Consider the following 25733-nt stretch of genomic DNA (forward strand, 5'->3'; position numbering starts at 1 on the left):
CCGCTCCTGGCGGCGCATGCGGGGGGCGGGGGATGGGCGGACATGGAGCTGGCGGCTCCGGCGCTCCGGCGGTACTTGCTGCTGCTGGCGCAGGAGCACCTCGAGTTCCGCCTGCCGGTGAGCGCTGCAGCGGGCCGGGACCGGGACCGGGGCCAGGGCCAGGGCCAGGAGCCGGAGCGCTCCCGGACAGCGCGGTCCCGGGTGTGCCCGCGGGCGGCCGGACCCCGGCGGGGCCTCTCCCGCCCCGGCTCGGGGAAAACCGGGGACGAAGGGCTCTCGGTCCCCCTTCGCTCGCCGCTCCCCGCGTCCCGTGGCAAGGGACCCCCAAGCGTGGGGCTGCCTCTCCTCCCTTCCTGCCCCATGGAGAGCGTCTGCGTGGTGGCTTTTTTCCTTGCTTTTGGCGCTAGGAGAGGTTGCCAGCAGAGTACGTGGGGCTCCACGTGAGAAGGGGAAGGTGGGGGGGGGGGGAAATGGGGTTGCAAGAATGCTTTCACAAGGTCTTGCTCTGATGACTTTTAAAATTTGTTTAAACTATATTGCTGCCATGGTGGTGTGGGTACGGAAAAGGTTGGTGCAGCCCTGGGAGACGTGTGGGGTCAGCTCTCATTCCAGTGTCCGATGGACTGCCGGGGGAAGTGGTGGAGTCACCGTCCCTGGAGGTGTTTAAGGAAAAGACTGGATGCGGCACGTTGTGCCATGGTCTAGTTGACATGGTGGTGTTCAGGCATAGGTTGGTTTCCGTGATCTCAGAGGTCTTTCCCAACCTGATTGATTCTGTGATTCCCTGTCCCAGGTGTTTATGGAGCTTTGTGAGGCAGGAGAGTTGCAGGAGTTGCATTTTCAGGAGGAAGATATGGGGGGCAGCGAGCATGGTGCTCTCTGAAGCCCTAGGGCGTATGACATGAGCCGGGAGCACATGAGCACAGGTCTCCAAGGCCTCGGCTGGCGTCCTGGTTGTGAACCTTGCTGGCACCAGTGGCACTGAGGACTGTTCGCTTTTGAGTTGTGATCCTGAGTGTTTGCTTCCATACAGTCAGAAGGGTTTGTGCCCCACTGGCCTGTGTGGGATTAGGCAGAGTAGAGCAGCTTCTGTGGTGGGATCAGAGCAAGTGATGCCTGGAGTGCTGCACTCTGCTTGTCATTGACACGTGTGTGATGGTTGGTTGCAAAATCTGGGGTGCAGAGTTTGTTCCCTGTCGCTAAATCTGTTTTACCTTATCAAGTAGTGTTCACAGAAATGATTGAAACAAAAATAAATTGTAACTTATTTGAAGATCCTTTGTCTTTTTTATGAATCCCCAGTGTTTTTTATGGGCCCTTGGTGAATGTGTAGTTTAGCATACACTCAGTTTCCACATTAGTAAGAAAATCCTCTTGTTTGTAAATTTAACTTGTGATTGTTTTTTTCTCCCATGTTAATTTATGGAGCTGCTATACACCTTAACAAATTTTGATACCCAAAGGGCTCTTCTAGGCACCATGTAGAAAGAGCTAGTAATATCCAGGATAGTATGTTATTGTTTAAAATAGTGCCGAAATGCGGAGTTATTTTGTTAGAATTGGTGGCTCATCATTAAATGTGTTATAAAATATTTAATGTGTCTTACATCATTTGTTTTCCTTGTTTTCATTAAGGTTTTCTTTTGTGCATTGATTTTTACTATTTACTTTGAGAGACTGGAACATGAATTTATTTATTTATGATCAACCCAGTTTGTCTTTAGGCAAGGTCATCAGGTGAAGTAAAAAGATGATATGTAACAAAGTTTTTGTTTTATCACCAGAGTTGTAGTGGCACTTGGTTGATATAGCTGCTGAAGGAAGCAGTTCCATTTCCCTTTTCTTGTACTCTGCTCAGCTGTGTGTTTGGCTTTGTCATGAGCTGTGTTAAGGACTTAATGAAACAAGGAAGGACAGATTTTTTAGCCAGATGATCTGCTTGATCTCCATCTCTACCACATCTGAATATGGGATATGACAGGACTCCTTCTGTACTGCCGGTAATGCTGGATCACAGCAGCTGAAGGTGTTTGTCAGACTCTACATTTGTTATTCAGTGTCTGAAGTTACATGTTTCATATTTCTTAGTTGATAAACTGTGCTCCATAATCAGGGATCTGTTTTTTGCTAGGTCAGATACTTAGGGGTAAGATCAGGCATCCTGTGTTACAGCAAAGCTTGTGTCTAATGGACAGATCAGTGCATGTCGGATGTTTTCTTATCAATGTCCTCAGGCAGATATGTTCCAGTGCTTCATTGTCTTTGCTCTTGGAAGGATCTTCCCAAATTCTCATCCAGAGTACTGCTGTGGTTTGAACCTCATTCAGTCATCTCCTCCATAATAAATGTTGAAAACAGATTATTATCTTTCTTTATCACAGCAACCTTTAGCATATGTAGCTAGTCTCTCCCAGCCTTTCCTTGCAGGCCGTGTTTTTTCTGCTTCTCATTTTTGTCACTTTCCTGTAGGTAATATTACTGGTGTTTGGAGGTGCCACCGATTCATGTGTAACACCTCAGGTGCTTTTTCTGCCTCAGGACTGTACAGTGAAGTGGTTACACATAATCTTATATTCTCCTGGAGCAAACCCCCTGTTTTTTCCAATGTTTCTTATGTCCTTTCTATTCAAATGGAAAGATGGAAATGAGTGGGGTCGTGTCCCACTAAAACCATATGCTAGTGTCATGTTGGGTTTTCCTTTTCTCCATTTTTTGGTGATAATTAATGGTAATCTTTTCATTTACCCACTCAGTTGAAATCTAAGCCAGTATAAAATTTTGCCTCCGTGTTCTTTTGCCAGTATCATTCAGAGATTGCAGCATGTAATTTCTAGTATTGGGGCTACATGAGAAACATCCCTGGTGTTTACATCTCATTTGAGTTTGAAAGTCTTTTTAGTGCATTGGTTTTTCTTTTTTTCAGGTATTACTTATTAGCTTGTTTCTTGGTGGTTTGTTCTTTCATATGTTCAATTTACAGTCTTTTGATTTAGATAAGACATCTACTGAAGAAAAGTGTTGAGTTACTTGTAAAGCAGAGGGGTAACAGAAATGGAATTGATGCTCGGTGCTTGTCCTGGCCCTGGGTCAGTGTTACTAGTGAAACATCATTTTTATGGGAATTAGGCAGAAAAATATTTTAAGAATAGAGAGAATAATATTGTAAGAGGAATATCGTTATGAGAGTGCAGGGTTGAACAGTAAAGATTTAGATGAAAGAGAAAATATGAAGCAGGGGAATTTTATTACTGAAATTTGCCTAACAGAGCCCATTCCTTTGCCACTGAACTCTGAGAAAGCTGCTTTTACAGCAGGAAAGTCTTAATTTTTTTTCTGTTCATGAACAGTACCTACAAGCTGAATTTATGTGTGAACTTCTGTCCTATCCACACAACTACTCTGAGTGTTTCACTGTTGGTTCCCACAGTGAATTTGGTAGTTCATGCCATTCTGTCTTCTCTTGCTGTCTCTAGAATTTTCTTCATAATCCTCACCGTCTGCGTTAGAATTTGTGTTATGCTGCCCTTTTTTCCTTGTTTCCCCCCTTTCTTTCTTCAAAACATTCGTTAATGATTCTAAGGCCTGACCTTTATATTTTCAATTTAGGAAATAACATCATTGCTCTCCCTTTGTGGTGGAAAATTCAGTGGTGAGCAGGAAATTCGTGTAAATGTAAGTGAGGACCAAATATTTTGCTTGAGTGTGTGTATGGGATGCAAGTACGTTCTTTATAGTATTTTTGTTAAATGTGGGTAGCTGAATAAATTTTGAAGTTTCTTAGAAAAAAAAAAATCTTCCAAAAACAAGGAACTCTCAATTTCAGTAAAGACTCAGAACTTAAAAAAAAAGATGCACAAAATGCACCTCAGGCTGTCTTCATTTAAGACTGTGAAAAGAAGTAGTGCCATCTGCTGGGAGGCTCTCCTTTCTTCTCAAAATAGGCGAACTGTGAAAACATTCAGCAGGACTTTGGATTTGGTGTTTGCATCTAAATCAGTGAGACAGAATACGGCTAGGAAACTGTATGATTTTGGTCTCAATGCCTAGTCAGAGGATGTTACTGGGAATAAGTTACTACTTGTGTGTAACGAGATGTTTTCCATCTTTAGGGGCTGAATAATGTACAGAAGTGCAAACAAATAATATTTTGCTAAGTCAAAGATACAGTGGAAAAATGAAATACATAACAAAATTTGTCAGACATTCAAGCCAAGTAAACAGTTTTGCCTGAAATTAAATATTTATCCTCTGTATGATTACAGTCAACAGATTTATTTTTTTTTATTTATTTTCAGCATGCACGTTCTGTTTTTATAGAACAGAATTGTGTAGTTGTGTAATTCATCTGACATTCTCCAACTAGGTATTTGTATGACTTATCTTCTCTTTATTTCAGTCTCCATTTTGGATTCTCAATATTCCTTCAGAAGAGATGGCAAGGGGACTAATGAAACGGACAGTATGTGCAAAGTAAGAGATGGAAAATCTTGTAAACAATAACTGAAGCGGTGGAATATTGTTTTCTTATGTTGTGGCAAATACAGATTTTTTTATGGAGTCTTCAAATAAACAGTCTTTGATTCCTTCTAGAATTGAGAAGATGTAACCGGAGTTTGTAGGACTCCTGTAGGACTGATTATGTAGAGTTCTCTTTACTTGGTGTATGATAAAGTCAGGATAGTGTTCTTCACTCCAGAGACAGTACTCACTGATGTTTTATTGACCACGAATAAAGTTTAGTTAGTGAGTTGTTTTAAACCACGTCTGGAACTAAAAGATAAAAACAATGATAAGTAAAAATTGAAAATCAAGTTTTGAAGGGAAAGGTTGTGTTACTCTCTCTTAGTGCTGGCATCTGAGCCCTCAACCCAATCTGCTGCAGCAGAGGTCCTTTTAGAAAATTCAAGAGCACAAGAGTATGCCAGAGAGTGATTGTTCCAGCTGGTCCTTTTTAGAGGTGTCTGAATAATATTCTTTGCAGTGAGGCTTGTGAGAGAGGCTGTGCAGGTATGGTTCAGGATGAGAGCCAGTGTAAGTGTGGTATGTCTCTCTGACCATACTAAATTTGTGGTGTCTGTGCTGTGTTCTTCAGAGTTAGTTTGGACCCCTCTGCAGAGCGTTGCGTAGCCCCTGTTGAGTGCTTATTGTGTCAGTTATTCTGTTTTACCTCCAGTGACTAGGGCTGTCCAGTCTTGCCTAAAGGAGTCCCATGTGTACAAAACTGTCCTTATTACAGTATGTTTCCAGTGGAGATCAACTGTACTGCACTTCAGAAAGCAGCTGTAGGCAACCAATGAAGTAAAATACGACAAAGCAGCTTGTAGATGTTCTGTATACCATGATCTCTCAGCTAATGTATCCTTATTTTATGTAGAAAGTGTAGCTAGCCCACAGCTTATTTTTCTGGCCTACTGCTCATTGTGGGAAGACATGTTAGTTTTAGAAGAAAATTTCCCGTGCATCTTCATTGCACTGCTAATCAGTAACAAAAGATCTAAAGGTTTTGGTATATGTTACCAAATAAAAAAAAAAAGGCATTGTTAAAATGTCATCTTAGGATTAAAAATTAGAACAAAAAATAAAACATTTGCTAAAAGTTAAATACCCCACTTTAGTACTCCATGAAGTAAAGCCTAAATAAATTGGCCGAGAAGGTTAAAAGGAATAAGTGTCTGTAAGGCATTTTGCCCCCTCCATGTGACTGCACTCTCAAAAACTGTGTAATTCCAGGTCTATATTTGAACTGTGGGGTCATGGAAGATCTGAGGGCGAGCTCTATGCCTCTCTGAAGAACTATCCAGTGGACAAGATGGTATGCATATAAAGAATCTGGATAATATGGTTCCTCTATGTACTGAATAGCACTGCATCTGTACTAATGAAATGGTCTTTGCCTTTTTTTTTCAGCTTCCGTATCTACAGTCAGACTCTACTTACAAAGTACATATTCATACGTTTAATAAAACACTGACTCAAGCACAGAAAATAAAAAAGATCGATGTAAGTAGGTGGTTAAGAAATCTTTGATGTTGAATCATTTATGTTGTTCTTATTCCATGCTATCAGAGTTTTTAAGTTTGGGTTTCCTGAAGATCTGAAAGAAGTTTGTTGCTTATGTCTTATCAGGTCTAAATGAGATCTTTGCGTCTGAATTAAAATTCCTTCAAAATTTACTACTTTTTTTTTTTGTTTCCCTAAACAGCCCATGTGAGGCACATACAAAGCCAAATAAACATCACCGCTGATTTTGGCCCAGTGTGCTGGGGAAACTGAAGCTTATTGCCCAAAACACTAAGATTCAAGTGGCTAGAGTTAGGTGCTAGACTTCTGGAAAATCTGTTGCTTGATCTGCGCATTAGGCTTTTATTGTTGCAGAATGTGGAACAAGTGACTTCAGTTGCAAGCAGTGGATTGTGTGCTAATCTCCTGTTCTGTCGTTATGCTCTTTTCTGCACTTGTGCTCTCCTCCTAACTGTATCAGTATTATAATTAGGAAATTTTTCTAAATTACTGTTGATTTTTTGTTCTTCCACATTCTATTTTATCAGCTTTTTCTTTTATTTACACCATTTACAGAGGCTGAAATTATCTGTATTAGTAGTAGCCACTCTTTCCTGTTTGTTCAGTTTTTTTGTACATGAAATAATGCTGAGTATGTAAATTGGTGTAGCTGCACATCACTGAAATTTTATATCCTATTGTTTATCATCAGTGTTGTTTTTATAACTTGAAAATTGCATAAATAATATGCACCATTCATTTCCTCTAAAGTTGGGTTCTCTTCAGTTAATAAAAAGTGTTATGGTTCCTGAATTCTAATTCTTAATCATTTGAGGTATTTTTATTTACAAGAAAGGTATTTCAAAAATCTAGATAAAATTGAGAATGTACTTTTTAATACTTATCTATAATTTCTCCTAGTAAAATTGTGGTGAGGTTTTTTGGGGGCAAGAGTTTGTTTTGTTTTTTTTTCTATTGGAGGGGAGGTGCCTATTTAAAAAATTGACCCTGGTTTGACTTTTTTTTTACTCTTATTTTTTCTTTATTGTATAGGCCCTTGAGTTTCTGCCATTCAAAGGAAAAGTAAATTTAAAGAATCCAGAACACATCTTCTGGATTTTGGAAGATTATGGAATGAACCCAAATAATGTTCCAGAAGAGCCCTTTCATCTGTATTTTGGTAGATGGGTGCGTGAATATGCTTGCTTCAGTTCTTATGAGCTTGTATTTTCAGGAGAGTGTTCTTCAATTGAAATGTAAAAAATTGTATTGACTTTCAATGGAAGCAGACAATATAATTATGTCTGAATCTGTCACTACAAGTCTGGGAAACTTGACTGTGACTAGGAAAAAGTGGGTTTATTGAGCAATTTGGAGGTGGAAAAAATGAAGTTGTATCTGGAAACACACCTTCTTGCCCTCCACTGAGAGAACTCAGCACAGCTGTGAGACTGCGCAGCTGTGGTGGTGTATTATGTTATTATGGGACTAACTGCAGCTGAATGCACCAGCAGTGTGTTTCAGACATGTAGAAAGATATACAGAGCTATAGGTGGCTTGTGGCCCTGCTGAGTTGTGTCAGGCCCACTAGAGCATTCTGTAAGTGCTTCAAGATGTCCTGACGGGAACCTCCACAGAAAGGTGCAGACTGATCCCTGAGGCTTTGGACATCAGCAGGTTCAGCACAAAGGCCCGAGGAGACACTGGCAGTGCAGAGCCTACAGCAGGAACCAGTTATAAAAACTATCTGGAGCCTGTCAGCTGAGGTCTTCACTACAAACCTTCTTGCCTGTCGGCCGTATGCACTCTAAAGCCGCCGCATTATTAGGATATCCTGAGGAAATTTGATCTGGTCTTTATATTTTTGTGAGGAAAATGTGGCTCTTCCAGGATGACACTAGCCACTGATGGGAATATGTGCTAGCAGTGTCCTGGGTAAAGGGCAGCTGGAAGGAGGGAGAACCGCTGCAGAGGCTGTACAGCTATAGTCAGTGGCTTGTATACAGGGAAGTCAGACATCCAAGTGATCTGTTAGGACCTGTGGGTGTTCTCTCTGCATGTGATTAATTTGTAAGCACTCTGGGTTGTGACAATACTGTAAAACATTGCAGCTGTTGGCCCATCTGTGCTGGATTTCTGAAGCATTGAGTAAACTAACCTGAAAAAAATAGCCAAATGTATTTTGTTTACCCAGTAAGACTGATGTTGACCAGAGATGGGGGGATAGTGTTGGAAGAGCTTTTGACCATGTCTTCTTGCAGATTGCGTTGGTCTTCTTCAACATATTTTAGAAGTCTGATGTAAAAATAATAGCATTTGGTCTTTGTTTGCTTTTCCATTAAATTCTGATCTGTCAGTGCTATCCTAAATTTAGATTTTGAGCATGGCAGAAGTGCCAGTGAAGAAGGAAGTTCTGTATGACCTTAAGCATACGTGTGTGTATGTGCAATGCATGTGTTAACATGCATTTCTCCTCCTCTTAATTTTGAAATTCTTTTAACTCTGAATTGCCAGGAATTGTTTTTCTGATACTCAGAATAATAGCGAAGTTGCTATAATTGTTATTTCTTCAGAAGAATTTTCTGTCTAAAATGTTTGTATATTTTTAACCTCTGTCTTGAAGAATTTATCTAGGTGTTGAACCAAGATATCTGTTGCTTGGAAAGAAGTCTGTCATATTTTCAGACGTCAGAAAGCAAGATGATGTGTTATGAAATGAAGTTACCTGGTTTTGGATGGTGTCACTTAAGTGCGTGTTAGCCTGCCTGCTTATATCTTGTATTTAAGACCTGACAGGGATTTTAAATGTTTCAACAGATTGCAGATGGCCAAAGAGAACTCATTGAATCCTACAGTGTAAAGAAGAGACACTTCATTGGAAATACAAGCATGGATGCCTGCCTGTCTTTCATTATGGCCAACCATGGGAGAGTAAAACCCAATGATGTTGTATATGATCCATTTGTTGGAACAGGTATATATATTTTTTTTTCCACTGGTTGGAAAAACTGGAAGGTTTTCTTACTGTTTACACCAGGTTTTACCTGGTGCAGTGACTTCTGGTGCTCAGCTGATATTTGAGAGGATACCAAAGGCAAAATGGTGATTGTAAAATGAGTAGTCTGTAAACTTGAAAGGGATTTTGGGGGAAGGAGACCAACTTCCAAAGCTATAAACAGTTTATTTCACGCTTCTAAAAAATCTGTCTTCATGGTTTTATTTTATGCACCATGGGTTAAACGCTACTTCGTATTTGTTATGGACTGCCTAAGATCCAAAGTGACCAAGAAGTGATATTTGGCTAATGCACTTCCTGCAGTCACTTTCAGGAGGTTACAAGGAGTAGCATTTTAGAGCTGGCTATTTAGAGTGCTGAGGGCACATGTTGTAGGCTTTTAACACAACATAACAATAGTTAGGTCGTAGCATTCAGTAGAGATCAGTTTGTTGTGCCTTCACATCCTGTCTTCAGGATAATACTGCTCACACCATGTATCCGCCCCAGCTGAACTTTTCCTAGTTTATCCAGGAGGGGGAGCTTTTATTCCACATATGACATAAAAGTACATTTTGACTCAGGGAAACTGAGCTGTTGTGTAGGTGAAATAGCTGATCTGTTGTGTCAGGTTGTGCCATATAATCGTAGCAGAGTATATTGTATTAAGCTGCCTATAGTAGTTTCTTCAAAAACGTAACGTAGGCTGTGTTTTTGACCTGGATTTTAGAACCATAGAGTAGAATCATAGAACATCCTGGGTTGGAAGGGACCCACAAGGATCATCAAAGTCCAACTCCTGAACCTGCACAGGACAACCACAAGAGTCACACCATGTGCCTGAGAGCATTGTCCAAACACTTTGTGAACTCTGTCAGGCTTGGTGCTGTGACCACTTCCCTGGGGAGCCTGTTCCAGTGCTCAACCACCCCCTCGGTGAAGAACCTTTTCCTGATATCTAACTTAAACTTCTTCTGACTCACTTCAAACCATTTCCTCCAGTGCTGTCACTGGTCACCAGAAGGGATTGGTGTCTGCCCCTCCACATCCACAGCAGTTTCAGACTGCAATGAGGCCTCCTGTCAGTCTCCTCTTCTCCAGGCTGAACAGACCAAATGCCCTCAGCCGCTCCTCATACGGCTTCCTCTCAAGGCCCTTCAACATCTTCGTTGCTCTCCTTTGAGTGCTCTCTAATGGCTTAATATCTTTCTTATATTGTGACACCCAAAACTGCACACAATATTCAAGGTGAGGCCACACCAGTGCAGAGCAGAGCAGGACAATCCCCTCCCTCAACCAGCTGGCGATGCTTTGCCTGATGCCTCCCCGGGATACTGTTGGCCCTCCTGGCCAACTTGCTAGACTTTGATCAAGATGACCACGTGTGAAATGCATACAATTAAAAACGGTTACATTAATGGGAGGATGAGGATAGTTTTCTGCAGAAATGACTGCAGAGAAGTTAGGGAGAGAGAAGACAACACTACAGGGTCACCAGTAGGATAAATTCTTAATAGCATGTATCTTCTCTGTACCACAGAAAACAAACCAGGGATATAATATTTTCAGAAACACAAGGCTTCAGTGAACTCTTATGTTTCTGTCTTAAATTTTTGTTCATATATGATCTGGGGTTTTTTCCTGCATAATAATGTCTTATGAAATTTTCTCTTCATCCTTGTGCTTGTCCTTCTTTGAAAGGTTCAGGAAATTCCTCTTCTTATCTGTGAGCAGTTCGTTTGATTTTGGTATCTGTGGCTTTGCATCTTCTTACAAAAATCTGCTAAGCAAAATCTCTGAGAGCATTCATTCTCATGGGAGTGAAAAGGAAGGTAAACACAGAGGAAGAAATATCACATGGAAATGGCAAAGCTATAGAAATTCTATATAAATGTCAAATCATTTTTCAGTTTGAAAGGTAACAAATACAATACAAGTATATAAAAATCTCAACAAGTTGCCTAGTGGTTTGAATTACATTTTTTTGGGATTTTTTCCCTGGATATCTGTAATATAATGGCTAGAGATTAAAGCTGCATGAGTTTGCTGACCAGTTTAGAAAGAACATACATACAGGATTTGATGAGCATTTTGAAACTGTGCTTCAGATTTCTTTATTGATGCAGCTTTATTACCTGGTTTGGTTTCTTCCTGGTTTTTTTACACTAAAAATGTAAATAGTGCCAAATCAGAATGGCCTTGCAAAATGGTGCTTGCTTGTTGGAAAGAAACTGGTTTTTGCATAAGCCAAATCACAAGTCTTCCACGTTAGTGTAACAGTGGCAAATTGGCATTTGTCATTGGAATATGAAGTGCTCTTTGACCAGGCTGGCTTTTAGGAGGCTTGATTCCCCTTCTTATTGTAGAGCAGAATTGGAACATCTGGGATTGTTTTTAAGTTCCATAAATGTTTAGATATTCTTTCCTCAGTGTTGGGCAGAAAGAAGCTTGGAGCTTTCTGGAAGAATAAATCAAGTCTTCTACCTTAATATTTTGTACTTCCTCCTAGACAGTCTGTTCAGGTTATCTCAGTAATCTTGTTGATTATACCATGGGAAGCTATTTGTCCTTACTTTCTCTTTGCCAGTTTGTGATACTGTGTAGTTGCAAATGACAAGAATTTTTTTCTTTGACATTCTGAGGGACAGTGCTATGACCAGTCCTCGTGTGTGCTGAAGAGATGGGGGAATAGGGTACGATAGAAAGGCATGAAGTTCTGTGCCACTGGCATTCTGCTAATAGTCATCAGGGGTTACAGTGATTCCCTGAATAACACTCTTAGCATGTTTCATATAGTAGATCAAAGAGCTGGCCTTATGACTGTATTTAAGTATTCATGCACCTTCTGTGTGAACACAACTGAACTAGTAGCAGCTGAGACTTATTGAAAGCTCTAAGTTCATGTTTTCCTAACTTTTTTTTGCTTATGATTAAAACTATTCTTAGATGGGCAAAGTACTTTCTTCTTACTTTTTTTGTAGGACTGGGTGGTATGCCTTACTTGGGGTCAGGGCTAGCTAGATTTGTTGTGACCCTCTGGAGGTACTGCCCATCTCTTCTGAGGGATTGCAGCCAAGAAGGGAAATGGGTGACTCCTCTGGGGTGAGTAGCCTTGCTTTTCCCTGATCCACTTCCTTGATCCAGGAAAAATCAGAGGAATTTGAAAACTTTTCTTTCTCCCTCACATTTGGTTTTTGTAGAGTTAGTTACCATATGGTGTAGGAGTGCTCTGAGATGGGATCCTTCAGCCCATGCACACAGGGCATGTTAGGGAGGTGTTCGTGCTGAGTGGATGGCTCAGGGTAGTTTAGCCACCTGAAGTGCTTCTCTCTATGCTCCCTGTGAATGGGAAAACTGGTGTCATCAGCACAGCCAGCTTGCACATTGTTCCCTCTGCTTGTCAACTCTTCATCCTGCAGCAGTCTTCCCCTTTATTTTAGCAGGACTGTTGACACCAGCAGTGTGGGGTTCACAGCCTTGTTCTCAGTCACTGTTCTGTTTTAAACCATTCTGCTAGCTATATACCTCCTAATTAATAACTTGACCACACAGGTGTTTGGTAATCTTCTGCAGTCTGTCCATTGTTTCATTTGGAAGCTGTTGAAGAGGTAATGTCATTTGTACATTTTTGTGGTCTGTTCAACTACTATCAAGTTTCAAGGGGAAATCACACATGCTTTTCTGTTAGGGTTTTTTTTTTTGTAAATTAGTAAAGCAGATTGCAATAGTATTAATTAAAAAAATGATTTTATTGCAGAATAAGTACACTGGTAAAACTGCTGACAAAATAGGCAGCATACTCACAGAAAAATGCATTTGTATATAATTTTCACACGGCATAACAATTACAGGAACTGTTTTGATGTTCCTGTTTACAATAGACATATTTACATTTGCAAGGTTCTTGACCATTGTTTCTTACGCAGGGAATGGCCACATTTTACAACAAGTTTGATTTTAGACACAGTTAAGGAGATACTTTGAGAACAGACACAGGAGAACTGCCATTTGTTTGGTGATGACTTTTCAAATTGTGTGCCAACAATTTGAAATTCTATTCCTTGCAAAGTAGTATCAAAAGTTTTGTTTCATGTAATGATTAAAGAATCTTACTGCCTTGAAATACAGAAAACCATAAACAAACTCCTAAGAGCAGTCTCAAAAGATAAGGAGTGACATAAAGCATAGTAAGATAAGGAGAATCAGGTATAGCAGACAAGGGACTTGGTGTAATTATTTCTGATTATAGTTACATAGTGATTCTAGCAGGTTGGTAGTTTTATTTCTTTTTTTTAGTTTCTTTTTTTTATGCTTGGGTCCAGCTTTGGGTCTAGTGTGCTACTACTGTAAAATCCTGAAGTTCCTGAGGAAAAAATTCCAACACAAGTAGCATTTATGACAGGAGTTTATATTTTTCCTCTTTTCTCCCCTGTGTAGGTGGCCTTCTAATCTCCTCAGCACACTTTGGAGCATATGTGTGTGGTACTGATATAGATTACAACACAATCCACGGATTAGGTATGTTACATATTTCTAAGGCACTGAAATCTTGCTCTCTGGAATTTAGGATGGTAGTGGATGATACTTAGTGGATTTTAAAGCAATATTAATCTTATTAGGATTTATTTGGTCATGCTTATTTTTATTCACCATTTTACATGTATCCTAGATAAAATATTATCTTATTTTTAAACAGGAAATATTTTAAAAAAGGAATAATAAAACCCAAACAAAATTCCAAATAATAATTACCACAGCTGTGTGCTGTCTTAACCTGTGATGTAGGAAGCTTCTTGTAACCTAACCCAGGAAGTTTAATCTTATTCTTACTTCTCTGAAAATCTGTAGTGCAAATTGTGTCTGACCTAGTGGACAGGATTGTGACTGAGGGTCAGAGAGAATGTCTAACAAAACAACATTTTTACAAATGTGTTCTGGGACACCCTATGCAGATGGTGCAGCAGAACTTTTATAGTGTATTTTCATTATTTCTTACTACTTCTGAAGTTTACTGCAAGTACTTTTGACAGGTTTTGTAGTGACTTTTAATTATTTTCCTTTAAATTAAATGGTAGAGTATATGAAAAGCTTTTCTTATATAATAGTTTCTTGTTGAGTGTGCTTTTTTCCCCCCACTCTGGGCCCTCTCCCCTCCCAGGCAAGGCAAGCAGAAAGAACCAGAAATGGAGAGGGCCAGATGAAAATATCAGAGCTAATCTCCGACAGTATGGTTTAGAGAAATACTACCTCGATGCACTGGTTGCTGATTCTTCAAGGCCAATATGGCGAAAAGGGATGCTGTTCGATGCAATCATTACAGACCGTAAGTTTGTTACTGCTTTTTGTTGCCTGCTAGCAGTGACTGAAAGATTATTGCCTGTGTCTGTGCCTATGTGTGTTGATTTAATGTCTGGATGAGTGCTCAGATCTGCAGTTTATCAAATACGGTTATTGAGAGCAGCACTGTGGAAATTGGATCTGCATTTGATATCTCTGCATTTATTTTAAGGGTAGTTATAAATGTGTAACAAAGCTGGCAGTAACTCTTTCTTCCGTGGAAAGAATATTATGTTCACCAGCAGAAATCAATATGGCTGGAAATCATCCTTTGAAGAAGTCTCATTCAGTAAAAGTGTAACTTTATTGATGCACAGAGATTTCTTATCAGAATGGTACCATATTGCTGCTAGAACTTGATCTGCAGGACACTGGAGTCTGCCATGCAGCCCTGATGGACTTCTGAAGATTTATGTTAAATGCTTATTGTAATGCTTCCAAAGAGAAGTTTTAATGTGTTTCCAATACACTTAACTACTAGAAGCATTAGCATTTTGGAAGGATCCTTTACTCTTTTAGCAACCTGTGTACTAAACACCATTTGTCATGTCTGAGAGGGAATAGAAACTAAGGGAATAAATGAAAGACCTTGATACAGCAATTTCTGATCTCTAGTGCTGACTCTTATGATGAGGCATTCATATTAATTAGGAATAGGGAGTGTGACTTTTCTTCGTGGGTTGCTTGCTAGTTTTTATTCGTTCCATTTGGCAATAAAACAGTGTAGAATATTTATATGGACTCAGAACTGAGTGTGACATAATTTGTAAGACTTCTGTGGTGGTTATATTGGTACTTCCATGATGCTGAAACAAGTCTCACAAAACCAGAGGTTTTGAACGTGAAATAAATATGTTATGTTATTAGAAATGTGCAAAAATGTGTGAGAAAAAGCCATCTCTGGTTCTCATGTGTGAGAATTACCATTTGTGTAATGTACTGGCAAGAAATTCCAATGTATTTAATTTCATTTTGAAAAAGGTTAACTAAGTGCTATAGGGGACATGTTCATGTCTAGCAAACAAAAGAGGATGGTATTATTTGTCACATGGTTCAAGTCTGAGGAATATCTTTTAATCAACAAAACAGAAAAACGTTGTTCTTTGTAGTGTAGCAAACTTCTAGGCTATTAGAAGCTCTTAGAAAGCTGAAGGGCTTTCTTTGAATCAGTTCTAAAGTAACCTTTTGGAGTAATAAACTTTTAATAGATCTTGAAGAAACTTCCCTTGCTTAGTTTTACTTTGTAAAAGCTTTTCTTTTTTTAACTTTGTATAAGCCACAGTTTATGCACTGTCGTGTATGTATGGTATAATTGTGTGTTATTTGGACAAGGAATGAGGTTCTCATCTCTGCATTATGCATTTGCTTTGTCTAGCACCATATGGTATCAGAGAAGCTACTCGCAGAACAGGTTCACAAAAGGAAGCAGTTAAGTCAGTTGAAAGAAGGTAGGTGAGCTGTCTCATCTGTTGTAGAATATAAATGTCTTAATGGAAATCTAGTCATAGTTTTAGAATCTTTACTATTTCTTGGTCGGCTATCAACAGTTAAAAAAATGGCGGCAATATAAATTAAAGAAGAAAAGCCCTTTTTACTCTGTTTGTATGTCACTTCCTGAAATCATCTTGGTTTTGTTCTCCCTGCTTATCATTTGTGTGTGTTCAGATTTTGAATCCTATTTCTCACCTCTGTGAGCCATCATTACCTTTTATTTCCTATTCTCAGAAAGTTCTCTTCAGTCTCTGCAGGCCGCAAAATCAGTCTAAAATAGAATACCCATATTTTACCCCAACCTCTTTTCTTTTGGATTTCCACTGCTCTTTTCAGAGATAGGTCATGACTTCTCCACTACCTGCCCTTCATTTTCTTCTGCATTTTGCTCTAAATTGTTAAGAAAGATGTTGTTAAGAAACAACTATTCCCAGTATACCTGTGATACTTTGACTTCAAATACTAAAGATGATAGTCTGAAGAGCCAGTTATGGGAACTTGCAAAGTCATATTCCTCATATTAGAAGTTGTATTTCTGGATTGTCACAATTAGTTTTGCAAGTGTCAGATAGTGCTTTTGTGGTCTGTTTTTGGTTTTGGGTTTTTTTTTAGTTATTATTTTAAGAAATGTAGGTTTTACCCGTGCTTTTATGTTTGTTTACACTTGTACATTTTTTGTTTAGCACAGAAAATCACATCTTCGTTTCATCCAATTATCATCTAAGTGACATCTTTTTTGACCTGTTGAAGTTTGCGGCAGAATATCTGGTGATGGGAGGAAGATTAGTTTACTGGCTGCCAATATACAGGCCTGAGTATGTATTGTTGACTTCTGTTATGTTGTAATTCAGAATGGCTGCTGCACTCTCGCTGTGTTTCTTTTGGGGCACAGTACAGCTGGAGCTTCCGTAGCACCAGCACTCAAGAGTAGTGCCCAGACTTCATATTTTAAAACTTTGTGTGAGGAAAACCAGATTTTGAAATAAGGGTTTTGAATGGCGATAATTCCTGACTATTACCAAACAGAAAAAGCCTTAGTGTGTCATTGCAAATGTACATCCAGTGAGTTGAGGTTTAAGCTTAGGAAATTAAACTTTCAAGGTACATATTAGAATGTGTTTCTCTAGAGTAATTGATAAAGATGTGTGACAAGGTCCTATGAAAAACATTCTTGGTTCTTTGGAGTTTGGCACTACTAATTTAGCTTTCTTCTGAGAAATAAAAGTCAAATGACCAAGAGATGGTAGTGAGAGGCAAGAATCATAAGGGAGCAGCCCTGTTAAGGACGAGAGGGGCCAGCAGAGACTGCGGGATCCTGTCTGCTCAGTAGTGCAGCCTGGGTTCAGAACTGAGTTTAAAAGGAAAGACAACTGTTTGCATACCTTACTTAAGCATCTCTTAGATAAGGTTTGATGGTATTTTTGTTTTCATTTCGGGTTTTTTTTAAACTGTTACACTGTAAAGTGAAGAGTTCTGTAGGTTTTTCAAAGTATCTTCCAGATACAAATGTGCTCTGAAGGTAGTTTTTACAATGTTTCTATGTACAGTCAAAATATTACTGATGAATAAAGTGGTGGTTGTGCCTGGTTTCATCATGAAAATGGCTTGTGCCAGTCCTATATATCCTATATATCACACGCTTTGAAAATTTGGAAATCAAATGGAGCCATTTCTTTTACGTGCTGCTGTAACAGAAGAGTGCACTTAGCATTTTTTTAATAAATGATAGAATTGGTATCTTTAGGCTTTTTTTATTGTGAGACAATTAAAAAACAAAGCAATGAATGCCATTAATAGTATTATAGCTAGTTATTCAAAATGTCTATACATGCCTAGCCCCAACAGACTGTGTGTGATTGTGAATTCTAAGATTTCAATGTCAATAAAAACTATTTGGATTTAGTCGGTTTATTCTGTTCATCAAGATACTAGAGTTTTTCTGTCTGCTCATTGGACTTTGATAAAAAGCTTGTTTCCTCACTTTAGATAACTTGGGAACTGCACATTCAGGATCTACTTTGGTTGCTGTTTTGGGGAGGTCTAGTTAAGTTACCTCATAAAAAGTGAATTTAATTTGTACATCCTACTGTGAATTGAAATACTGAAGTCACTATATTAGCACGGAATATTAGTACAGTCAGTTTATTTTCAGTTGTAATGCTGAACAAGGGAACAGACTTTAAAACAAGTATGTAGGGGGAAGGGAAGATACTTTCTACTAACATATTGCATTATCAAATATCTCTTGGCAACACCTGCCTTCAATTTCTTGAGATCCTTGTGTATTACCTTAAATTAAAGCCAAAACTGGATTGAATTGGATGTCTGTTAAAACCACTACTTCTGTATTCCTTACTTGATGAGGTTCTGAGTTTTACCTGAAAGAATGTAGAAATACATGCATTAATGCTAACAGACAAGGCTTTTTAACAAACTGATAATGATCTCACCTGCAAGATAGCATCTCACTCCGAAGTTTACTCTTTCAGTCTGACATTGAAGTCATTGTTGAGTCAGAATTCTTTTAATTCCTTTGCAGTCAGTCTTTTATAATGTTATATATTTATAAACTTTATGTATAAACTTTATTACATATATTTTATATATATATTATTGTATATATAAAAATTTAAGATGATGTGGTGGAGTACCTACCTTTGTAGGAGAAAGAGCAAGTTTGGTGGTACTAGATGCATCGAAAGTCTTGTATAATAGAAAGAACAGTTGAGAAATAATTTTATTCTCCTTTGTCAAAAGCATGTTTTGACATCAGCTAGCGGAATTAGCAAGTTGATTCCACATGAGAAGTGACTGAAAGGTTGTTTTGCATTCTGGAAGTTTTGAGGCAAACAAAGAGGCAGTACTGTTTGGGGTTCTTTTTCTCTTATTTACAAATCTGTGTTTGGTATTGAGTTACTTGTTTAACAGCTCACTGTTATCTTAAGAAATGCCAAGTTTTCCATCAGCATCTAGACGGATCCTATTTTGGGTTGTGTTACATTTGTCTTCTCTTTCTCCCAGAACAATACCTTTACTTTGTAAAGTGCATTCATAAAATCCACCTCTTCACAAGAGAAATGCGAAGCTCCTCTTTCCTACCTTATAAGTTGAAGTGATAGGTGTTTCAGTTGTTTAGTTCTGCATTTTAATGTCTGACTCCTGTTGACTCCCAAGCATTGGAGAATCATGAGAGCAGACATTTTGTACGAAGTCATAGTCCCTGACAATACCAAAACCCATTTTCTGTGTTATGTGGAAGTAACTATTACATGACAGCTTATTACAAAAACTAAGACTAAGTGACGGATCTATGTTTCAGTATATGGGAAGGGTGTCTGATCTCATATTTATTATATTAGCTAGGTCAATACTTCTTGCTGTTCTAGTCCCATGCAAAGGTGTCTAAGTTTTACTTGGCTCCCTGCCAAGTCCGCAGACCCAACACAAAAACCTCTGGCAAAGAGCAAAGAAAAAAAACCTATGAAAAATCCAGACCAGCCAAACTATATTAAAATAAATGTATTTACGTATATTACAGTTAAATACAGTTGAAATACTATATACAGTCCCGAAAGGGAAAGGAAGAGGAAGGGAAAAAAAACCCAACAAAAAACCAAAACAGATATACATAATCAAAAAAAACCCTCAGGATCTAGCAAACTAAAGAATTAGCAAAAGAATATCTTACTGCTTTCCTTGGGATAACACAATCGCCCAGATGCCGCTACCACACTGTCGGACTCCGGATCAGCAGGAACAACAGACCCTGTAGGCCCAACCAGGCCCCAGCTCCCCCACAGAAGCAAGACCGGCTGTGGGGAATCTGCTGTCTCCAAACCCTGCCGTAAGGGAAGAGAGGAAGAGGCTTCTCTCTCTGTCTATTTATATGTTTGGATTACGTAAAAGAATAGGATGGGATACTTCCTTCCTTCCTGGCAACCAGGAAGGAAGGCCTAAACTCAAAACCATTACAAAAGGTCTTAAATCTTTAAATTCCTCTTTCAGCAATAGAAATAGAAAGATTGAAAGCAATCTAGAGAAAGCACTTTCCACAGAAAATAGTATTCATATGAGGTGGGGCATTTAAAACACTTTAACTGCTTGCTTCTATAGATAGGATTTAATTGTAAGCCAGTGTTGCTGCTATCTAATGTTAAATGATAATGGATTTTTTTCTTGCCATTAGAAAAAATAATTGTGATGAGATAGGTTTGTAACACCAAATGTTGAAGTCCAGGAATGTCACTGTCTGTTAACATCTGGCTTAATAAGATTTGAAATTGAAGCATAATGGTCTCTTTTTAGGGAGCCGGAGTTAAATCTCTTATTCCTGCAACATCATATATGTTGGCTGGAATATGTTTTTAAAATCACAGCTCCCATTGGATAAGTTATTATTTCTGGTTGGCTGAGATATTTTCTACTTGACATTATACAGGCAGGCCTGTGTGCATACATTAATGTAATTTAAATAGATATGAAAAAAGGAGGAGGGTTATGTCTCTTCACTGTGAGCTTTTAATTTATTCTATACATTATATGTCACAAGATGATTGAAATATATGTTGTCAAAACTCTGGAGCACCGATATCTGAATTTCTTTAATCAGATTAAAGTGCATAACAACTTTCTAGTGTAAGTCTTTTTGTGAAGAGTCTGTAAGAATTTTGTTTCAGATACAAGTCTTCCACTTCATGAGCTTACAGCATTATGAATGTTAATTTCTTCCAGATATACAGAAGAAATCATTCCCCGCCACCCGTGCCTGAAACTTATTAGCAACTGTGAGCAGATGCTTTCCAGCCACACATCAAGGCGCCTGATTACCATGGAAAAGGTGAAAGAATTCAAGGTAAGCTTGAATTCTTGCTTATATTGTGTAAAATAGTAGTTATAGCATTCATGACAAGTTTGTGCTGTTTACCAGTTGATCCTTATTTCTATCACACTTGAGTTTTTATTATCAGATTTAGAGCTTCTGGAAAATTGGATAGTGATATAAGATTTGGTTTTTTCCTTTTTCTTCTCAGTTTTTGGTAAACTCTTCATCCCAAGCAAGCCCCTGAATAGTGTGAAAAAGATCTTTGAACTTATGGTTACTTGTGAATCCCATCCACTGAGATGCCTAAGTTTCCATTGATTTCAAAGTGTAACTTGATGCCCGAGTATATACTAAATGGCTTTGTGGGTCTTTCAGTACAGGTAAACCATATTCGATTCTGTTACTTCATCTTTAAAGCTCTTAGTTTTTGAGATAATATTGAAGTTGTGAAAGTACAGTGAAACACACTGACTCTTTTTTTGTTTTGGGACACACTGAGTGGCTCTCCTGAGGCAGTGGGGGGAGGGAATACTGCATTCAGGTCTCCTTTCCATTCTCGATGCTTCTCTCACTCGATACTGTTAAAAGAGATGCTAAACAACTGTGAGGCAAATTCTTAATGAAAATGCACACAGTGAGAAAGTGTTTTTAGTACAATCCTTGTCAGTTGGAAGAGCTGTTTCAGATGACAGGACATACAGTCAAACTGCTGTGTCTGCATGGTGCTTGCACTAATAACACAGCAGGGTTTCAGTACTGTGCTCTTAATGCTCATGATAAGTGCAGTTCTCAAGCAACACCTGAATTTTTAAAAACACCGTAGTTGGAGTTCGGTGTCGGAGTTGCCAACATCACCAGTAGCGAACTAGGAGGGTAGATGCTGAAAATTTTTGACATGTGTGTCTCAGGGTTTTCAGGGAGGTTTTCTGCAGGAGTTTTATTAATACCGGTGCTGTAGGATAACATGTTCTAATCTAAAAAATATATCCACCCTTCTGTGATTAGACTTTTGTCATTTGTTATTCTTGTTTTATGCATCACCTGTTCTTCAGTATGTGATTTGACAGGTTCATGTCTGGAAATGCTTAGCTCTGAGCACCTGAGAATATTTGGCAGGCTTACTGTTTAGATAAAACTGTGCAAGTGCTTATATTCAGAACTCCAAATGTCTGTTAGATAATCTGAAGATACCAGAACCCATGTATGGTTTTTGATGATGTAAAACTTATCTAAAGAACAAAATGCATATTGAGTCCTTAGCCAATGCCTGCCTGGTTTAGGGTCTTGTTTGGTGTCTAAGATTTCCCCACCTCAGTGTCCCTTACTTGGAACATGGTTTTTCCTTTCTTAATATCCTGAGCAACCTTTGAATTGAATATTTCTTTCTGACTCACCAGATGTGATCATAAAATTCAATAGATAGTGTTTTGGCTGTTTTCTTAAATGAAAGAGTGAATTTTTATGAATATACAAACATTTATGTTTCCAGACAGTTCCTGTCTGTTTTACTAAACTGGTCTGTAACAGACCTTCACAGCTACCTTTTAATTCAGCTTAGTGCAGCACTTGCAAGTGGCTAGGAAGTTTTATGAATCATGTAGTGTCATTATGCAGTTCTTTGGTTTCCCCAGGGTTTGCCACCAGTAAGGAATTGGCAGATTTCACAGCAAATTTGGTTTCACTGTTAACACTCTAAACTCTTAAATGAAGATGAATTCAGTCAGTTACTGAAATTGATGGTGCATTTTTTTTGAATTGTAATAAAAAGGAGACCAAAATGAATGCAAAAAGTGAGTATGTCTAGGTGAAGTATTGATCTATCGTAACTAATCATTAACATGAAGATCATATATGTTGAATTAAAAACCTCACAAAAGCTGGTATATAACTCACTGTCTAGTGAGCATCCAGTCTGTTCTTTTTAAGTTTACAGTGAAATCATGCCAACTGGAAAAGATTTCTTACTGAACTCAGTGTTGATATGAATAGGCTTTTCCAGCATATGCACGATATGAGCAGAGGAGTTGTTTGTTTATTAACATTTAAAGCTTTTTTTTTTTTCTTTTTAAATTACCGTTTCAGGCAACTTTTGCCATTGTTCCTCCCAGCACAGTGCTCACCCCAAAGTTTTCATGTCACATGGTCACTCCAGAGTTGTTACTGGTGTAGAATTTTTCCTGTTGAATTTAGCAGTGTCTGTTCCTGGATATGACCCTGTTGTCCCCGTTTTGGTAACTGGTCCCTTTTGTTTATAGCTGTATAACATTAGTACAAGTGGTTTCTGTAGCTACTGTCCTGTACCAGATGTGGAGTGGTAGGAAGAGATGATAGGGCTAGGAAGAATTTTTTTTCTTTAAACAAAAACTGAATGTGGGTAATTACCCTGGAGCCAAACGGAGACATGCTAGGTTTATAAAAAATCTTTAGAATATCACTTAATATTTACCAAGATTTCAAGAAAAGCAAAACTTTCTTGTTATCATTAAGCGTCCTCCTCTCTTCCACCTCTGTCATTATTTACTGGAGATCTGTAACACCTATTTTAGTGTTGTCTTTACAAGAGATAAGTGTTGAGTTGAAAACTCAAAGTAGCTAAAAGCAATTTGGTAGCTTTTTGACAAGAACTTTGTTGGTTTGCAGTTGTCACAGAACTTATCATAAAACATTTCAGAGCAACATTTATGTGGTAACTGCTGCTTGCAATTAGTCTGCTGTTTTGAGAACTTATATTATTCAAAATAAGAACCAAGGGTGATGATAAAGAATGACCAGAGATTAACAAACATCTCCTGTTCTGAATTTTACAAATAAAAGAAGAAGTCTTTGTCTTCTTGGTAGTGCTGACGCACTAGGGAAAGAGCTGACTTAGTGCCAAGTAGGCTGATCATTGCTGATCGGTCTTGTAAATTATTTCTTGGAAAGTCTCACTGTTTTGTGTTAAATAACCAATTACAAACTTTATGCCTTGAAAACTACATATGGTTGTTTCAAAGGAAATGAGAGAAAAAAGTTACTCATCCCTAGATGCAGCTGTGTGTCACCAGCAGCACTGCTTATTTCTCCTCCAGCGTGTCAAGAGGAGGAAAGAGACTGTCTTCCTTAAAACCCTATGGTTCAACTCCATTCCCTGAATTTAAGCTGCTTTTTTTTTTTTTTTTTTTTTTTTAAAAAAAAAAAAAAGAAAAAGAAAGTTAAAAAACATCCATGTTAACTGCACTGGACAGTTAATGCGTTTGAGGGAGACCTGACACTACCCCTGACACCTTCCATAAGAGAGATCTCTTACTGCAAAATGTTCCTGTCATATATTTAGTTTGCATATTCTAACAATTTATGCTACTCAAATCAGAGAGTAACTGAGGATGTTTGACTGATTTCCTTACTGAAACAAGCTGCTGCTTGATGGCCAGGCAAATTCTATTGCAAATTGTCACAATAAATTCTTTAATGAAGAGTTTTTTGGACAAGCATTCCTGGTGTTCAAGTTGTACCCATTCATCTCCCTGATACAAAATGTTGTAATTTAGAATTTATTTGGAAATCATTAGTTTCTGAAATCCAAGAATTTTTTTTACTTTGATCAATTGTCATGTTGCCCATAAAACTATTTTGACTAGTAAATGCTAACAGTGAGTGGTACCTGCAGGTAGTTCAGGATTTCTTTATTTTCTTTTCACTCTTTTGAGGAGCAGTTCACAATCTGTTGATTCTTTTGTTGTTGTTTTTGGTTGGTTGGTTTTTTGTTTGGTTTTTGGGGTTTTGTTAAGCAGTCACCATCTTTATTAGGCAGTCATACCTGCACAGGAGAAAGGTAGAGAATGAAACCTCTTAAACTGGAATTATTGTGATGTGGGCCAGGAGCTTCCTTTGTAATCTCTCCCAATAAACCCATGCGTAGCTGCAGATCTCTCATCTAGCGAGCAGAGCTTTTGATGAGGCTTGGATTTTCAAGATAGATTCTGCTGTGGAATGGTGCACCAAGCCTGTTTCCATTTGATGAATACAGATGCTCCTATTACACCTGTGTTTTACTTGAAGTTTGTTCTCTTACACAGTATATCCTCTCTTTGCCTTAACCAACTCGGGGATAGAGGAAGGAGAAGTTTCTTTCCTCTTTCCTCCCTTCACCCTGAATCAGCATTTTGTTTCTTACAGAATCAAGATGAATGGTGTACACATGTGTGACCTCTTAGAGGTTGTGGGGATTATGCTATTGAGCATAATGAAGTGACATCAATAAGCATAACACTGTTTTTAGAAGTCCCATCAGTTTTCTTTAGCACTCAAGTCAAAGTTTGATGTACTGTTTAGCTTATAGCATTGCTAATGTTAGTTGACAAGTATCTTCATTGTGTAAAGCCATAATACATAATGAACTAAACCTTTGTATTTGTAGTGGGACAGTTTTCTAAACTATATTGTTGGCTGGTGTCAAATATGTATTATGTGTAGGGATACTGTATCAACTTAACTTTCAGAGGTATATGAATGCTGCACAAAAAAATTTTCTCTGATTGTGCTTCAATAACTGTAGGAACTCATTTTAGCTGACTGTGTTCCTCTTCTGTTTGTACCTGCCTTAGAGACCTCTGAGTGATGGAATTCTCCAGATGGCATTTTTTCTGGAAAATACATGTTTTCCTTTATAAAAGTCTGTGTAGCATAGTACCTGTGCTCATTCATTCATGTAAGGGTAAGATTCTCGTGATGCCAGATGAGATATTTTCGGTGATGCAGTGCTGTTAAAACTGACAACTTGCATAATTTTGCTGTACAGAGTAGAATAATGGAACTTTGAATGAGTACATTAAGAAACACAAACAAAAACTAACATCACAAACAAAATCTCTTTGTCTGCTTACAGCTTGTATTTGATTAATGTCAAATGAGAATCCATGGCATATGGAATTTCATTTCTGTTAAATGTTAAGACTTTGAAGTAGAATGTATATGTTCTTGTTAATCCTAATGGAAACCTTAGCATTCTTTTTTTAAAATTCTTTAAATCAGTCTAGTGTCTTAAATGGGTGCTGTTGAATTGTAAAAAAAACTTAACTACTTTACCGTTACTTGTAAGTGTTTGAAAAA

At 38.3% G+C, this 25733-nt stretch overlaps 1 protein-coding gene across 12 annotated transcripts in view; it reads left to right on the top strand.

The window, feature by feature from the left end:
• Positions 1–25733, top strand: part of TRMT11 (tRNA methyltransferase 11 homolog) — a 103084-nt gene continuing 77351 nt past the window's right edge. For 5 of the 12 annotated variants that reach the window (XR_003532004.1, XR_003532005.1, XM_027669680.1 and 2 more), the window contains exons 1-12: positions 24–117; positions 3607–3672; positions 4397–4470; positions 5731–5812; positions 5908–6000; positions 7054–7188; positions 8818–8974; positions 13433–13513; positions 14154–14318; positions 15708–15780; positions 16507–16638; positions 20555–20675. Coding sequence is in view for 10 of the 12 variants with exons in the window: in XM_027669680.1 (XP_027525481.1) it covers positions 43–117; positions 3607–3672; positions 4397–4470; positions 5731–5812; positions 5908–6000; positions 7054–7188; positions 8818–8974; positions 13433–13513; positions 14154–14318; positions 15708–15780; positions 16507–16638; positions 20555–20675 (1254 nt within the window). In the remaining 2 variants the exon portion in view is untranslated. Of the gene's footprint in view, positions 118–214; positions 425–2980; positions 3087–3606; positions 3673–4396; positions 4471–5730; positions 5813–5907; positions 6001–7053; positions 7189–8817; positions 8975–13432; positions 13514–14153; positions 14319–15707; positions 15781–16506; positions 16639–20554; positions 20676–20853; positions 25728–25733 lie in introns of those variants that run through there. The other 7 variants (XM_027669697.1, XM_027669723.1, XM_027669731.1 and 4 more) reach the window with 7 other exon arrangements.

Source organism: Corapipo altera, unplaced genomic scaffold, assembly GCF_003945725.1.
Source record: "Corapipo altera isolate COAL_440 unplaced genomic scaffold, ASM394572v1 2b, whole genome shotgun sequence".
Classification (NCBI taxonomy): domain Eukaryota; kingdom Metazoa; phylum Chordata; class Aves; order Passeriformes; family Pipridae; genus Corapipo; species Corapipo altera.